General features: G+C 33.5%; 1 protein-coding gene across 1 annotated transcript in view; it reads left to right on the forward strand.

Annotated features, from left to right (window-relative positions):
* LOC106457450 (dynein heavy chain 8, axonemal-like) overlaps positions 1 to 18,334 on the forward strand; it is a 459,787-nt gene that overhangs the window by 428,625 nt on the left and 12,828 nt on the right. The window contains exons 77-81 of the mRNA XM_022383398.1: positions 4,067 to 4,183; positions 4,407 to 4,508; positions 13,667 to 13,827; positions 15,108 to 15,264; positions 15,751 to 15,903. Coding sequence (XP_022239106.1) covers positions 4,067 to 4,183; positions 4,407 to 4,508; positions 13,667 to 13,827; positions 15,108 to 15,264; positions 15,751 to 15,903 — 690 coding nt within the window. The remainder of the gene's footprint in view (positions 1 to 4,066; positions 4,184 to 4,406; positions 4,509 to 13,666; positions 13,828 to 15,107; positions 15,265 to 15,750; positions 15,904 to 18,334) is intronic.

Genomic DNA, 18,334 nt, shown 5'->3' on the forward strand with positions numbered 1-18,334 from the left:
AATGTAATCACTTTTTCTTCACAAAGTGTTGGTCATGGTTTTTCTGGCAAAGTGCTGTGGTTCATTCTGCTAATGATTGTGATTTTCATGTTGCCTTGCAGATTTTTGTATAATTGTAACTTCTTTGCCAAAAAAAAATATTGGACATGATGCTTACAGGTGGGAATTACTGTATTACCTTTGTCAGCACTGCAGTTAAGCTGACCTTCCATATACCTCCTTTGCTATCTAGCATCTCTCTACAATCGGGGGTGGGGGTCACTCTCAGTTGAGGCTGGCCGTGTTTTGATCCATTGGGAGATAAAGACGTACATTTGGTCCGGGGGCATTTTCTCTTGGGGCCTCTGAAGTTGTTTTTTTTTTTTTGTTCTTGCTATTGATCCTGGTCTTTCTGGGGAGAATTTGGACTCGGTTTATCTCACAAATGCAATTTGGATCACCCACCTCCTACTCTTTTTCTTCAATTAGCCATTTGGGTTTATGAGATTTTGGGGCTTTTCTCTGTGACCTTTTAGCCTTGATGGTGGAGTGATCAGGGGGGGTGACTAGTTAGTTTTTCATTCTTCACCTGATATACCTGGTATATGTTGAGAGATTTACTGTTTTATTACGTGGTGGGATAGATATACCTTGTGCCCTCATTTTTCTGTCAGCATGCTTTGGCTTTTAACTTCTAGGTGGATGGATTAGTTTTCAATTCCACAGACTAAAATCATTAAATTTTGGATATGTGAGGTTCCAGGTTGGTTCATGTGATCACTTTGAACCAATCACATTTTTTTATTTGTTTGCTCCTCACTTGCTTTGTGATGTTTTTTCCCCCACAAATTGTTGGTAAACTATCAATGGTCCTCACGTCAATATGTGGATGAATGGGGTCTCCTACTGATTTCTTCCTTGGTCAGATTGACTGCTTTTGTTCCTTCTGTAGAGATATCTTGGCGATGGGATTTTGTCTACCTGCTGTAGCCTCTGGGTATTACATGTAGCTTCTTGATGTTCACGGCTGTTCCAGAAGCACTTGTATTGCTGTCACTCATTTGTTTTTTTGTTATTTTTACCTCTCGACCTACCTTGGCTCTAGCAGTTTAATAGACTCAGACCTTAGTTTCAGGGCCACTCCATTTTAGTCGACCAATGCCAATGGCATCAGTATCAACCTTGGTGTGCGTGTGTGTGTGTGGGTGGGGGGGGGTCAGAGTGAGATTACAACTATTGAGGGACACCTGGTATTTCCTTCAGTGCAGATTCATGGGTACTTTGGGTTCTGGTATCGAGGTTGGTCTTTCCATTCAATTCTCCTTTATCCTCTCACCCTGTGGTATTTCTACCTCCATCTGACCAGCGTAGTGTGGATTTTTGTTTCACGGCTATCAGAGTTACTGATCATGGAGGTGGTAGTGACAGTTGATCTTATTCCTCTGGGATTTTATTCCTGTTTCTTTGTACCTGAGTCAATGAGAGATTCGTGGATGATTGTCATTCTTTCTCCTCTCAAACCATTCTTCATTCCTCAATAGTCCACAATGGAGTCCTTTCTCACCCTACATTGGCATTCTTCACCAGGTCCATGGATGCCCAAGTTGGAGGTTGCTGAGGTATTTCTCCACATTTTCATAATGCATTCATATTACCTTTAGCTACGTTTTTACATACAGGGATCAAGTTCTACAGTTCAGGGATCTAGCCTTTGGTCTAGCATCAGCACCATATGTTATTTTCACCATATTTTATGCCTGGTCTCTGTATTCTTTGGGATACTTCAGTTTCCAAAGATTTATCCCCACTTCCTTGGAAGTGGTTTTGCAAATATCCAGGTTGCATATTTTAGATTTTACAGGTGATGAATCTTCTGAGAATTACATCTCATCAGCTTCAGCACATTTATGTCTTTCACTGCCCATTTCTTTGATTCACTGGGTGACATTTTACAGGCCTGTATGTGGACTTCTCCAAATTCTTTTCTCTCACATTCTTCATATGATCTGGCAGTTTTTCTTCTGGTGGTGTTCCATACCCCCCCCCCCCCACTGACCAGAATATAAGAAGGAGGGAGTAATATCATCTTTCTTTTTCAGGGTCCCTTACATCTTGCTTTTATTGGATCCCACTATGTGGTGAGTGTTGCACAGACAGATGTGCTTTAATCAATCTAATTCTGCATTTGCGAGGCACCCAAACACCTTCTTTATAGAGTTTTCCCATATTCCTTAGATGTTTATGTATTGTTTCATGAAAGACATGCAACTTCAGGGCCATTTCACGAGTGTGTTGCCTTGGGTTAAACTCAACAAGCATCTTCAGGGCATCAATATCAATTCCAACATGTCAGTCCCTGCCATCACAGTTTTTAAGGCTAAAGTCACCTGAACAAAATTTGCTGAACCATCGTTGACACTTACGAACATTCAAAACATTTCCATAAACTTCTTTGATATTATTTGTGGCTACAGAGGCATTGTTTCCCTTCTTGTATTCAAACATCATTACATGCTGAATGCGAGTCTCATTGTGTACCATCACTATAAGGGATTAGAGTATACTAAACTTTACACATTATATATACTACATTAATATGATGTTTAGGCAGTTTGTTTAACTATTATACGTGATGTAAGTTTTTTTTTGGGGGGGGGGATGAAAGTGTTCCAAAATGCTACATTAATATCTTTACGATTTAATAGCTTGTGCTCATAAATTCTAAAATCGCATTGAGTTGCCTAGTATTGTTTTATGATGAAGTTGTCTCTAATAAAATCATATTTTTCTAACTTAGTTAGTTCTAAGTTCTTACTACACACTGAAAACCTAGAATGTTTTTTCAAAGTAGTTTTCACACTTTTCATGATATAGTAAATTGAAAAGTTTTTTTTTAATAGTCCCATAAACAAGCACAAAGTAAATCATTGGTTATCTACAAACAAAGCTGCTTGTTTACAACATGAAATAGTATAATTAACCAAAAAATATAATTTTCTGAAAATTATATTCTTGGTAAGAGAATATAAAATCTTGTTGTAAGTTACTAACATTTATTCTCATTTCCACAAGAATGCAAACTACTGCATGTTACTAAGACAAAGTCATAACACAGAGCAGACTATTAGTTTTCTTTCAGGAATTTGTTTTGCAGGATAACCTTTGATTAAAACTTAAAGCTAATTAGTTGGATTGCACTTTTATCATTTTGTAGTATGCATTTTAGGTATATGTGTCCATTCCTTTATCTTCACAGGTAATGGAATGGACACATATACCTAAAATGCATACTACAAAATGACATTTTATAGTTTTGTTTACTGCTATCTATAAATACTCTAGCACCAAGATTTGTTATATTTATGACTGATATATTTAAAGCATTTTAGTTCATGTAAAATGTATTTGTTTTTCACCTTTAACTTGATTTTAAAACATACATTTTAAAAAGTATCTTTATTTATTAAAGAATCACAAGTGTGTAGCATTATATTTCATTAATGTTTGATCTTAAATTTCATATTCCTTGTTTGTTTGTATAAGACAGAGTAAGAATAATTAATTACTTGACATTCCTAACCTATTTATTTAAACTTAATTATACATGTTTTGTCCATAGCCTGTATGAAGGCGAATAATGTATTACTTGGTAGAAAAATATACTTCTCTTTCTTTTCAATGAGTTTTTTACTAGAAAACCTTGAAAATATCAACTAAATTATTTAAAAAATATTTTCTTGTCCAGTTGGCCAGGGTAGAATAAACAAAATTGATTCAACCATATCAAACTTTCAATCACTCCTGACAATCTTCTTCAAGTATTATTATTTATCATTATATTTTTGTCATAGTCACCATAGAATTAAGTTTTAATTCATATACCATGTATATTTTTTAATCCATTTATAAAAGTCTTCACAGAATCTTGTAAAAACTAAAGATAAGACCTAAATGGAAGTTATACACAAGCGGAAAAGTTTCTCTATCTGAAAAGAATAGCTCTTATTAGGATATTCTACAAGAAAATATGCTGTTTTTAAATATGTATTGTGTATAATGTTTTGAATGCCTACAACTAATCTTATAGGAACGGAGGAAATTTGGCCCTCTTGGGTGGAACATTCCATATGAGTTCAACTCTGCAGATTGGGTTGCAAGTGTGCAGTTTGTACAGAATCACCTGGATGATATGGATCCCAAGAAGGCAATTTTTATAATATGCATAATAAAACTTTAGTTGTCCTATAATTAGATATAATATGTTATCAAGTTTTTCCTAACTTTAAAGCAGATTTACTTTAGGAAAATTAGCCACATTTTCAAAATGAGAATAATTTTGTTATAATAAAAGAGCTATATTTTCATTTTTGAGTCTAGTATAAATTTTACAAAATAGTTTTTTGTTTCATAATTTATTGTTCTTGTAGGGAGTTTCTTGGAATACAGTGCGTTATATGATAGGTGAAGTTCAATATGGAGGCAGAGTAACAGATGATTATGATAAACGTTTATTGAATACATTTGCAAAGGTGAGTTAAATTACTTGTAATTTACATGGTCTCCAAAGCATCACATACATTAATATTAATATATTTGCACACAGTTAGTGGTAAAGTTTGAATATAATTAATTATATGTTCATATACTTATTAACTTATATGAGTATTGAACACAAGAAACACAATTTCACATGTTCAGATGAACATGAATATATTTTATGTAAGACAATTAAAAAAAATATTTATTATTGGGGTAATTCAAAGCTATACCTCCACACAGTTGCCAGATCTCTGCAAAATGAGAGATTTGGTAATTTATTGTGCAGAAAGAAGTATGCAGTGATTTGTGACAGCTGGAATTAGAGACAAGACACAGTGTAGAAGTCAAAGTAAACATAGAGCACTTTTTTAAAGCAAAAGGGATTGAAGTACATGGTTATCATCTGGTCATAGAACTACTGTAGATAAATAAAGGAAAGTTGAATGATCAGCAAGTAGAAATATAATGAAGCAAAGGTGGGACTTCTACAGCAAGCATCTGGTCTTTCAAAAAGACAAAGTGAATCACTCTAAAAATACCACATTGCATTACAATACACATTTTCCATGCATCTGGAAGGTAACCCCAAACACAAAGTGTCAACAAGGCAACTAATCCATGAAACAATAGATAATTTTTTTGACTGGATGCATGTCTTTATAGGACCATGCAAGAGGGACAAAGTATGTGCATGAACTGCACATAAGGCTTAAAAACAATGCCCTCCCCAGTGCACCAACAGTTTGTATAGGTTGGCCCTAATCTTCAAGTTTACAGCTAAATAAATTGAGCATGCTAGTCCTGTTCCTTCCCCAGCAGTACATAGTAATGATGTTATGTTGAAAGTGGAAGCCATGGTTCTGGGTGTTGTAGCCAAAAATCCTTTTTAATTTTTCATGGCATCTATTGTGGTAAATCTGGCAAAAGAGTTATCTAAGTACTTCCATACATTAAACCAACTCTGCCAGTCACACACAGTAGCATCATAAATGAGTAGAAGTGTAGCCAAGACCTTTGAGGACAGATTATATGATAGTTTAAGAACTTCATGAGTACACCTCACAAAAAGTTAGTTACTATTCTGAAGAGCAGTAGGAAATTGTTGTCCAGTATATAAGCTCACTTGTTTTTGCAGTTGTTACTGTAAACAGCCATTTTGAGGGACCCTTTAATTGTTTGAAGCTTCTTTCTGTGTTGATGGACAGCTGTGGAGTTATGCACGAATCAAATCTGCTTTGGCGAAGCAAATTAAAGGAAAGAAAGCCACACATTATCATCACCACATCCATGATGGTGTCTTCAAATTTTTATGAACCTTTTAGGACTATATTGAGAGACTTTTCACACAAATTTATAATAACCACAAATGGTCTCCAGATATTCATCAAAATTTAGCTGAGATTTGCAAATTGTTGTCTGTGAAGTTTCTTCACTTGATCCCTAATGTTTTGGTTGCTTTGATGTAAGCTAGAGCATTGGAAGACCGATGGATGCCTATGGAGTTTTCTGTTGTGCTTTTCTATTTCCTGTAGTTAAGAGGTTCTACCATGCAATCATAAATGCCATTCTGGAGAAGAAACAAGTTGACACAGAAGCAAGAAGGAAGATCAAGAAGATTCAGAGAAAACTGTCAGAAAAATCTTTGAAAGAAGATGGAAATCAAGATAGAAAGAGTTCTATGAAAAGATCCTTGAAGCTTTCAAGGAGATGATCTGTTGCTTCTTAAAGCCAAAAAAACTAGCTCTCATGGCCACCAATGAAGCAGTTTCATTGAAGAGCTTGGACATTGCTAATAAAGCAAATCATCTGCCAAGTGGAAACATTTTGTATGGACCAAAGGTAGCCAAGTTAGTAGCCAAAATAAATAAGCATGACTCCACAGTCAGATACTTTTACAGAAAAGCCAAGAAGGCATATTTAATCTGTGCTTTTTATCTGCAAAAGAAACTCTCATTAGTGAATGAAGTCATAAAGTGTACCTCTGTCCTATATCCAGTAGTAAAAGGTTATGCTCTCACACTCAAATGCTTCAAAACAATTGCCAAGCCTGATGGATATACCAAAAATTCCAGGTATGACCAAGAAGTCCATAAGTTGCAGTGTACAGATAATTTACCTCCTACAGGAGATGATGGCAAGGAGACATGTTGGGTCACTGGTTTGGTCAGGTAAGCTTTGTTGTATCCACATGCTTTCCTGAAGGTGTTACTCTGCAATAAATGACATAGTAGGTAGCAAATCAGGCAATATCCGGACAGAAACATACAGTGTAATTCAGACTTTAGATATGTACTCAGATCAACCGGTAAGTCATCTGTGAAGTATTTTCAAAGAAGTGATATTTTAAATGGACCAATACAGAGAGATCTAGTTTCAAACATACACAGCTTTCAAAAAAGAAATTTGAAAAAGATAAAAAAAAAAAATCAAGGCAAAATGTTGCCCTAGAGAGGAAGGAGTTGTTATTAGACATAGAAAAACGAAACTAACCAAAGTGAAAGCTAACTTGGCAGTATCTGTGTGTAACAAGAAAGCTAAGTTGGCTCATGAGAGGAATTTGGAGAAAGTATCAATCATAGTCAAACGAACTGCCTAAATGTCACGTTACTGTAGCCTATATAATGCGTAAAGTTTACTATACTCTAATCTCTTATAGTGATGGCACACGACGAGACACACATTCGGCATTTAATGCTGTTTGAATACAAGAAGGGAAACAATGCCTCTGTGACCACAAAGAATATCAAAGAAGTTTATGGAAATGTTTTGAATGTTCATAAGTGCCAATGATGGTTCAGCAAATTTCGTTCAGGTGACTTTAGCCTTAAAAACTGTGATGGAAATGATATTGAAGTTCTGAAGATGCTTGTTGAGTCTAACCCAAGTTTTCATGAAACAATACGTGAACATCTAAGAAATATGGGAAAACTTCATAAAAACGTTGTTTGGGTGCCTCACGAACTCTCCGATGATCATCGTTTCCAATGTGTGAATGTTGCTTCGTTTCTTCTGGCGTGTGAACAATTTTTGGACAGAATTGTCACTCGTGATGAAAAATGGATTCTCTATGCAAATATTAAATGCCAAAAACAATGGCTCAGTCCTAGACAAATATCACTTCCAACCCCAAAACCTAGACTTCATCCGCAGAAAGTGATGCTTCGCATTTGGTGGAATATCAAAGGGGTAATTCATATTGAACTCCTCAATCCACAGCGAACCATCAATGCAGAGATCTATAGTCAGCAACTGGAACATTTAAATCAAGCCCTTTATCAGAAACTCCCTTCACTCATCAATCAGAAAGGTGTTCTTCTTCTTCTCCACGACAATGCACGTCCACATGTGGCATGTTTGATGCAACACAAGATTATGGAGTTGGGTTGGGAAGTTCTTCCCCACCCACCATATTCTCCAGATATGACATCATCAGATTACCATCTTTTTCGTTCATTGCAACACCCTCTTAATGGGAAAACGTATGCAAATATAGAAGGTGTTAAAGAGGGCATTGACACATTTTTGCTTCAAAGCCAAGTGATTTCTTTAATCAAGACATTAACAACCTCATTGTAAGATGGAGAAGCATCATCGATAAGAATGGAGACTATTTCATATAATAAATGTTTTGTTTTGATATATAAATTGTTCAGGTTTTTCATCTAAAAAAAAGCAACATTAATTTCTTGACAACCTAATACATAGACTTAGAATCCTTTGAACACTTATACATGTAAGCCTGGCTGTGTCTGTGTTTGTGCAGTCTTGAACAGTGAAACAGATGTGCCACTTTGATATTAAAGAACAAGAATGTATAAAGGCATTTCTACCTTAAACAGTATTTCACACAAGTATTAGTACACTATGAGTTTTTATATTACATGAATAGTTAATACACAGAGTGTATGTACTCTGTATAGTTCGTTTCAAACAGGTAAAAAGCATTAAGATCAAGCGAATGAATATACTTATTTTGCTGCTATGTCACTGTTTTTTTTTTCAACTTTCTTATTCCTAAATTAATTCCTAATTAGGCCTCAAAATAGGACCAGATAGTACCACAGAGCATTTAGAAATCCAAAGTTTCTGGGAGCCTCAGGCCTTTATAGAATTAGTTCCAGGATGTATTGTTTAGAGATATTTTTGTAACCCAGACTCATATTTGGATAACAGCAATTAGATGCCTCCAATGCTTCAAAGAGCTTCCTCCAAGTTTCAGCCAGTTCCATGTGAAGCTTCTGGATCTTATTGCCAACCCTTGTTTTTTCTCTCTCTCTCATACTCCCAGCATTGGCCCTCTTTGCAAAGGATGAAAGCCCAAGCAGTGCTCTATCACTGGGCTTGAGTGTGGTAGTGATGTCACTAGATAATCACTTCTCTTAATTCATATTACTTCGGAATACTAGTCAAGAGCTATCATAGTAGTTTATGAATCACTACATGCTCTGCAAGTGGTAATGAGGTAGTCAAAGTTGTTGTGGGTAAGGCAAGTTCCACAGAAGCCGAGGTGTGGGATGGAGCATTTCCTTTCATGATGTTTTTACCTCATTCTGTAAATTTGACTTTTCTTGCCAAATGGGTTTCTTTATACATACTGCAAAATAGTTTATTCATGGCCCTCCCACTTGGTATCTTTAACTTTTTCAGATTGTCACCCATATTTCATTCTTGTGCTGTTAATGCTCATGAGCTCCCTGTGAGGGACAGGCATCATAGAGATGCATAGAAACAGATCTTTGGAGGCAGCTCAACATGTGACTTCTTTTTTCACTTTTAAGCAATATTTACTCAGCCCTGCCATCAGCAACTATTTTTCTTTTCCTTTGGCTGGAAAGAAGAGGCATCTGGAGGACAAGGAAGATAGTGTGCCAGGGAGATCTGTGAAAGTTAAATTGTAGTTCAGCTCTAGTAAAATCTCTTCTACCATCCTATCATCAGTCAGTATGATGACATGTAATGCAGAGACTGAAAATTCCCAGTCAACTTCCATTATTTAAAAGTATATCATTGGAATTTGTAGAGTTATGTTGGCTGAACTTTGGCATGCTGTCATGTGAATGACAACTGGGTATCTAATAACCCAGACACCAGACCAAGATTGGCAAACATTGTTGGCCCAATAACAATTTGCACATCAGAATCTAATTAAGCCAGTGTGTTGGCTCATGCTTGGCACAAGATAAACATTTACTTTTTTAACTGTTGGCTGAATATTGGCCCGATGCTGTGGTAACTTTGGTTCAATAAATTAAAGAACACCTAATTAGAATATCAGCTTCTTAACTAATATTAAATTATCAATTATATGAAAAGGAGAGTAGATTTATGGATGTAAGGAGTTTTATAAATACATTTATTTTTCCTCTTATTATTATCATTAAAATCTTTTCATCTTATCAGATGACATGCTTGTGAAAAAAAATAACAGAAGTTATAAAAATGGCTCTCATAATTTAAAATGTAAGAAGTAATAAGGTCATTAACTTAAACCTTTCCATTCTTCTAGGATATTATGTAAAATGCAATTGATCAACATTCTTAATTAGAGTTTATTATAGAAAACACTATTAAACAGCACCCAGATGTCAATGAAAATGCTTATGCCAGCTTTTAAATGACGAATTTATACTACTACAGACTAATAAAATATGTTGTATTTATCAGTGTATGAGACGACCCAAAGTGTATTTTTTTGAGGTTCGGTGTATAGGATGACCTCTGTTGTCAAGCAAGTCTACAATGCTACTTATGTAAAGAAATTCTTTGAAGTTATTTTAAACTGTGTTAACCAGCACACTGGGGTAATCAATATTCACAGAAGCCATGAATTGGCTCTGTGGCAGAGCTCTGGATTTTGGAGCTGGTGAATTTTGTTTAAATCTGTGTGATATCATGCAATATTCCTCACATTTGGGGCTGTGGGTGTATTATAAGAAGTAAAATCCTACTGTTAACCCTTAAGTACCTTTTGCATGAAATTAAACAAAAAAAAAATAAACACTTGATAATGATTTCTTTACATTGTATCACATGGCAGCATTCCATAAATATTTAGTAAACTATGCAGTATTCAACAAATGGGATCATGTGTTGATCTAACATTGGGTTGCAAAGTTAAAAAAAAAAGTGGATGTTTCTGTTGGACCAACACTGAACCACCCTTGGGCTGCTATCTGGTAAATTAATATTTAAAGTTGGAATATTATTGGCTTTATGTTAGCTACAGTCATTTAGCCAGCACTGGACAGCTGAGCAAAAAATGGCCCAACATCTACTTGCTATCTGGGGGAGTACTGACAATTGTGTGTTCTTTGATGCTTTAGTAACACTAGTCAAACTACAAGTTTCAATTACTTTTCTTTCATACATCATACCTAGTATCGTTCCGGCTAGTATCTCCTCTATTTTTCTTCCATAACTACACCTAAGCCAGTGTTAGCCCACATAGTTAGATTAAAATTACAAAATAACAATGTCAACCAAGGATACTAATCATCAAAAATAATTATCTGTTCTTACAAAACACAATAAAATATTTATTAAAAATGTAGCATATTTCACTGCTATTTTTGGTATACAGGGCTGACAGACTCGGAGGTAAAATATTGTTGTTGGATATATATTTTCAATGTTTTAATTGTTTAAACGTAGGAAATTTGATCTTGTTAGGCATACATGACTGTTTAATTTAAATTTGATATAAGTGCTATGATCTAGATAATTTTAAAGCGTGAGTGTTAAATTTTGTATTTTCAGAAGCGATAATTTGTTACAGGTTTTCTTACTTAACTGTGTGTAAATCATATGTTGTGTAGTTCACTAGTCAGTGTTGCAGCATGTTACTAGCACTTCTACATTTTTCTCGTTGTTTTATGAGTATTATTACATAATGTCTCATAGCATCTAGAAAGTTCAAGGCCTCGGTCCGACTATTTATAAATAGGTGTCCAACAAAGTAAGTTAGTGATTGAGATATAGATAGATATAGATTGTGTGTGTGTGTGAGTTTAGCCATAATGGGTAATTTATAAAGTGTGCTTCACAGTTTGTATTGTAATAACAGAAATAAAGGAAAATAATTTGTCTTAAGAAAGGGTGTTCTAAAATAATTGAACCCGCCTGTGTAGACTTTGACGAAAAAGAGACAATTATTTAAAGCTCTGGATACAGTTGTGGTAACCAACAGTTATAGTGGAGATTTTAGAGTGAGAATCACAGCCTTGTATTGCAATAACAGAGAAGAGGAAAATAATTTGTCTTGTCAAAGAGTATTCTACAGTTAATTAAACCCGCCTGTGTGGACTTTGACGAAAAAGAGGTAATTAGCTAAAGATCAGGATACAACTGTGATAACCAGTAGTGTAACGAATTTTTCTACATACGTTTGACTTGTTTTGAATATATTATTTTAAAATAGATGGATTGTGTGCTGTCCATTTATTGTTGAAATTTATCACCAATAAGTCACAATCATCTACTGTAAAGAATCTGGCCCCTTATAAAAATATAAAACCTGACATCGGTGAGCCAGCCAGGATTATATAGTGGTAAATGGCAATAGACATAAACAACAGTAGGCAAAGTAGGTGTACATATCTGCAGCTGTAATGGTAGAAAAATTATTACAGATTACAATCATGCTAAAAAACATGTCAACTGACTTTGAGAGATGGATCAAAATAAACAAGAAAAAAGTGACTGTCACCATGGGTGCTACTGCCAAAGGAAACAAAAAAGAAATAACTCATCAGATTCACCACAAGAAGGAAATGCTATCTCCATAATTAAATAATGCATGACTGATGGCTAGCTCAAGTTAACAAATGGGTCAACAGTGCCAGTGGTAATCAGAGAATCTGACAAACATTGAGAGGTGCCAACAAGTTACAACATGCCAGTAGGTGAAGGCTATGTCAGGGGAAAAAAAGTGAAAGCTCTATGAGACTCTGGGTGTAGTAGTGCAGCAGTGAGAACTAATCTAGTATCTGATGAACAGATGACAGGCAAGGTACATTTGTGTGTGCTGATTGATGAAACAGGGAGAAAGCTCCATGTAGCAAGAATAAAAGTGGACACTCCATATTATGTGGGAGACCTTGAGGCTATATGTATGTAAGTACCCATCTATGACTTGGTGATTAGCAATATACCAGCCAGGAGAAGTTTGGAGGAATAAGACAAAAAGGAGACTGAGGCATCTGAAGTCACCATAAGAGCTCAAGAAAAGAATAGTAAACAAGATATCAAGCCCCTGCAAGTCTCAAAATGTGACATCCCAAATGTAGGTTTATGGGAACTAAAGAAAGACCTTTCACTGTAGAAACTTTGGGTCAGTGCCCAGAAGAATGTCGAGCACAAGACAAAGAGACTTCAAAAGTAGAGAACCAGAAAAGAGTACTGTAACAGATCTATCATAGCAGTTCTACTGGGGAAGTTGAACACATCAAAGGCAGTTGGAAGCACTTCTATGACAAGAAGACCAAGGATCAATGTTTCAAGGTCAGTTACAGACAACAAACTCACCCTGCAGTGGAAAGGACTTTTTGAAGTACAGAAGGTGATCAATAAAATTAGATATAATTTCTTTGCACTTTGGGGTCATGTCTCATCCTTTCTTGTCCTCCTTATCCTTTTTTTATCTTTATGTTTCAAAAACGTAAATTTATGAATCCCAGATTCTTGTGCTTTTGTTAACTTTGGAGACTCATCACAATAATATCATATACAGACTTATACTTTAATAAATATTATCTATTAACTATGTTGGTGGTTTGAGAATAATGTAGTATCAGTAATTTTTGAAAGCACAAAGAAAGGTATAAAGACCTGACTTTTATCTTTATGCATCATAGCAAAAGTTAAAAATAATAGGAAATTTTTGTATATCATTAAGCCAGTAAGAAAAAAATACAATTAGGCATGTAGTTAATTTGTTTTTAATGTTACATACATACTTACATTTATATAAAAAATACTTTGGGGTATTTTTATTTTATTAGAGTACATATATCATCAAGATCTCTAAAAGAGTTAAATAGTATTTTATAACTAATAACAAAGTATGTGTGTTAACTTAAACTAATAACTGAATTTTTAATATGTTGGTGTATTTTCTTTTTAACATATGTGAAGTTCCTTTTCTTTTAAGGCTTGGTTTGGTGACCATATGTTCCTGGAAGACTTCTCCTTTTACACAGGATATAAGATACCAAAGTGTTCCTCCATCAATCAGTACATTAACTTCATACAAGAGCTGCCTAGTGTTGATTCACCACAAGCATTTGGATTACATTCCAATGCTGATATAACGTACTGTATATCTACTTGATTTATAATATAAGTAGTGTTACATATCTACTTGTTTGATAATTTCCTGTAAAAATTATTTCCCAGAAACTTCAGCGATACAAGTCCTTTCTTAATTAAAACTGGTTTATTCTTTCTTGTTACAAACTGTAATACACTTAATTTCCACAGTCACTTTAAACTTAACTACTTTTATAAACACACGCTAAATTCACACACTTTACTTAAGGGTCCTACTGCTCGCTTGTCTCGATCTTCCCCCTTCAATCTATCTCCGGCTTATATACTAAAAAAGAGGACATCTAGCAAACGCTGGGACATTCCTGAGGTTGTCCGCTAAGTCACGATCATTCTAGAAACTCCAGCGCGCATGCTCCCAGCGTCGTGTGACTCCCGCTGTCGTAACAGGTTACTGGATATTTATTTTAAAAATTATTGGCCAATCAAAATAAAAATCAGAAGATTAGAAAAGTTTTTTGAATGAAATTAGATGTATAACTCTGTTTTTTTTTATAGTATACATGTTTAGTTATTAGGCAGGAGTTAAAAGAAGGTTATTTTGTTCCTTCCTGCTTCTTATGGTTCTCTTGAATGAAAGACATATATTTGAGATGTGTTTGGTATAAAATGTGTTTTTTAATGGTTTTAGATCTTTAGTCAAACAAATGGTAGATCATACTTTATAAGTGAAAATTGATAGGGATGGCTTTTACTCTTGAATAGCTCAGTGATAAAAGCACTGGATTTGTCAGCCAGAGGTCCCCGGGTTAAATTAATTACATCACAGTCGTCTGTTTTCACTTATCTGCTTTTTTTTTAACATAAATACTTAACATTAAATATTATGATGTGATAATGTTTCTATTTCATAATTTTCTATTGAAATTTATGAAATAAATGTAAGTCTGTAGATGGACTTCGTATGATATGTTTTTTGTGCCTATCATAACATAGTATGGTAGATCATATTCATAGCGAAAAGCTTTATGAGTGAAAATTGACAATGATAGCTTTTACTCTTGGATAGCTCAGTGGTAGAGCAATGATCTTGTTAGCCAAAGGTTACATATCAGATTTTTCACTTAAAAAAAGTTTAATATTAAATATTACAATATAATAATATACTGATTAAGGCTGTTTGAAGGTAGTTTGTTGAAAAGGTATTTGAAAAACAAAGAGAAATGAACCCAAAATCTAGAACTTTGTTGATTCACCTTGGTCAAAAACAAATGTTGTTTTATTTATATTGAGCTGATCTAATTTTTTTTCTATTATACATTTAGGTACCAAAACAGCACAGCCACAGACATTCTCAACACTATTTTGTCCATTCAGCCTAAAGATGCTAGTAGTGGAGGTGGAGCAACACGAGAAAGCACAGTACAGAGATTGTCTGATGACATGCTTGAAAGATTGCCACCAGATTATGTACCTCATGAGGTCAGTATATGTGGCATCATATCACTAACATGATGTTTTATTGGACTAAAAACAAATTAATTACAAAGTCAATAACATATTGATCATATGTCTGTGTATGTTTTGGCAAACATGTCTAAGTATTTGTACATCCATACATCATTAATGGGATGTGTAAAAATAATATTATAAACGAGTCTAGGTTACTGTAAAGTCATTTCAGGTTTATTCTTCATTAAACATATATAAAATTGAATTAGGTCATATGTACTACTTGTAATGAAAAGAAAATGATGACTTTTATTAATGCCTTGAAATTATAGTCTTAACCACATTTACATTCTGATAGTTAATAAGAGGTATGCAAAAAGCCTACTTATAATAGGCTTATAATTTTCTTAATGCTACAAAAACATAAATGACTATAGCCCACAATTATTGCTGTATGTATCATAATAATTGCTTTTTCATACTAATTTATATTGTATTCTAACATTTCAATGAAAGGTTTATGCTCGACTACAAAAAATGGGAGTATTGTCATCTATGAACATTTTTCTAAGGCAAGAGATTGATCGTATGCAACTAGTTATTGCTGCTGTAAGAAGTACCTTAACAAACCTCAAGTTAGCAATTGAAGGGACAATCATAATGAATGAGGTTAGCTGTATAAATAGTTTTCCTTTGTAGTCATTATCTTAAATATCAAAAGTTATTCTACAAGTTTATAAGCAGTTTAGTACTAAATCTTATGTTGAAGTTCTGTTTATAAGTGAAAAAGTGCTAATTACATATGTTTAACATTTGTGATAATTATTCTACAAATCTATTCTAAAAATGTGATAGTTAAAAAATATCTTGAAAATAGTTTTTGTTACTTAAAATGAGGTTTAAAGTGTAAATTTATTTTCTCTCAATTTTGTGATGTATTACAACTTGCATAAATTATGTTCAAGTACAAAATATTTTTCTGCAAATATAGAATAAATATGTTTCTGTATTTAAATTATGAGTATAAATCAGCTGAAATTGATACTAAAAGAATCTAAAAAAAAAACTACAATATTTTTTTCTAAGGTTATAACTAATGTAAACAGATTACCAAAGTAAACTTTTTGTTTTTATAAGTACTAACTTCTTAGCAGTAGACACTGGTATAGCTAGTTTTCCCTTTCAGTTGTAAAATTGGAAGTGTTAACATTGTGTTTGTTAGTTTGAATAATGACCATTCACATCTTCCTATTAAATACATATTACTCAGTAGAGTTATGTATCTTAATACCCCTTTTTGACATTCAGACAAAGATTCAAAAACATCTCTAATAATGAACACCACCCATGAGGAAGCAGTTTAGTCATTATAGGATTATTCTAAGTTGTATTCATACAACCATTTAATTTTGTAAAATATATTACAATTATACCATAATTTGCCAAATATAATATGCTCCCAAATATGATATACATTCTAATCTTCATGAATGAAGAGTCAAATTTGCCTTATCACCATAAATCATATGCATCTAGGCTTTTGCAATACTGCAATCAAAGTAATTCTTTGATGACAATTTTAGTGAGTCCATATAATCTTTAATTGTGTTTTCACCTTAGCAAATAAACGTTCTCAAAAACCCATTTACAGCCAGTGTTCATTAGGCATGTCCTCTGCAACAGCTTTGCTACAATAAGGTATATATTGTTTGGTCTGAAATATTTCTTTCCTACTGCACGTATGTAAGTGTAGTAGTTTTAACTTTATAAGACCAATTCAAAAAATATGCCATAAAATCAAAGCTTCTCATAACAAAGCTGCATTAGCTGTTTAAAGTTAAATACTGACACTTAGTTCAGTGCTTAAAGTGCTGATTTTGTAAGGTTGATGTAAATATACACCGAACAACTCATGACAGAAATTCTCTTAACTTTCTTGCTATAAACTCACTTGATTCAATTGATCACATGACCCCAAATTGACCTTCAGGGTTTCCATACTATAACTTTTACCATGTTTTGTATATCTTCACAAAATATTTCATAAGTCTTATAGACAAAAAATTATAATTTTTAAATAAGTACTTTAACTAAACTTCTTCATCATTTTATTTCAAAAATCATGTTTAAAGATACTGAAAATGAATGAAAACGGGAGAAAATTCTTATTTATGCCTTAGAAACAGAGAGAGAGAGAATTAATAAGACATACTATCAAAATTCAACGTTTCTAGTAAGCATGTATCATCACTCACACTGTGTTTCAGAAAAGATGGTCTGGACACCCTAACTTTTATATTAATTTTTAGTGAAACAAATATGTATTATATTCGTAAAATTATGGTATTGAAAAATTAGTGAACTTAGTGGCTTATGTTCTAAAGGATTACATTGATATTAAGAAAAAAATACTTTTCAGGGTACATATTGATGTTACACTTAATTATTTCTTAGCAAAAACTAAACTAACTTTCAAAAATATTTTTTCATTTTGATTTATAATTTTTAGTAATCTTATGGTATGTAAATGGCATGTACCTCACTTTATTATAATATGTATTTTATATCTACAAAACTAAAATCTTTCTAAAGTTCTGAATTGGAAAATACTAAATTTCAACTTTAGTTTTTACTTTCTGTAGCAACTATCTGCTGTTTTATGGACTAGTTTTATTGTGTACCTGGGACTATTTTATGACTGTCAAATAGAGTAGTGATATTTCAAGATTTATCATGATCCAATTTTCTTCTTTGTTAGTTTCGTTTTTTGTATATTGTAATAATAATACTGTTTAAAGAGGGAAGGTAAATACAGTTTTGTTAAAAGAGCCAAAACTTGCAATTGAAGCTTTGTACATATTTTTAGCTGTTGCTTCTACTAATCATGTGTTTTATTCTTAGTCCACTTATACAGTTTGTTTTTATTTCTCATTTTCATCCAAATACAATTGTTTTTCACTTTCTTTGAAATTTAGCATTTAATGTTCTTGACTTATATTACATTTAATTTTCATGACAATGCAGTAATCCTACCTCATAATCTAAATCATGACCAAGAAACTGTTTTAGAAGAGCCTGCTGATTCAATCTTCTTTCTTCA

The sequence above is a fragment of the Limulus polyphemus genome, unplaced genomic scaffold (genome assembly GCF_000517525.1).
Source record: "Limulus polyphemus unplaced genomic scaffold, Limulus_polyphemus-2.1.2 Scaffold333, whole genome shotgun sequence".
Taxonomy (NCBI): Eukaryota; Metazoa; Arthropoda; class Merostomata; order Xiphosura; family Limulidae; genus Limulus; species Limulus polyphemus.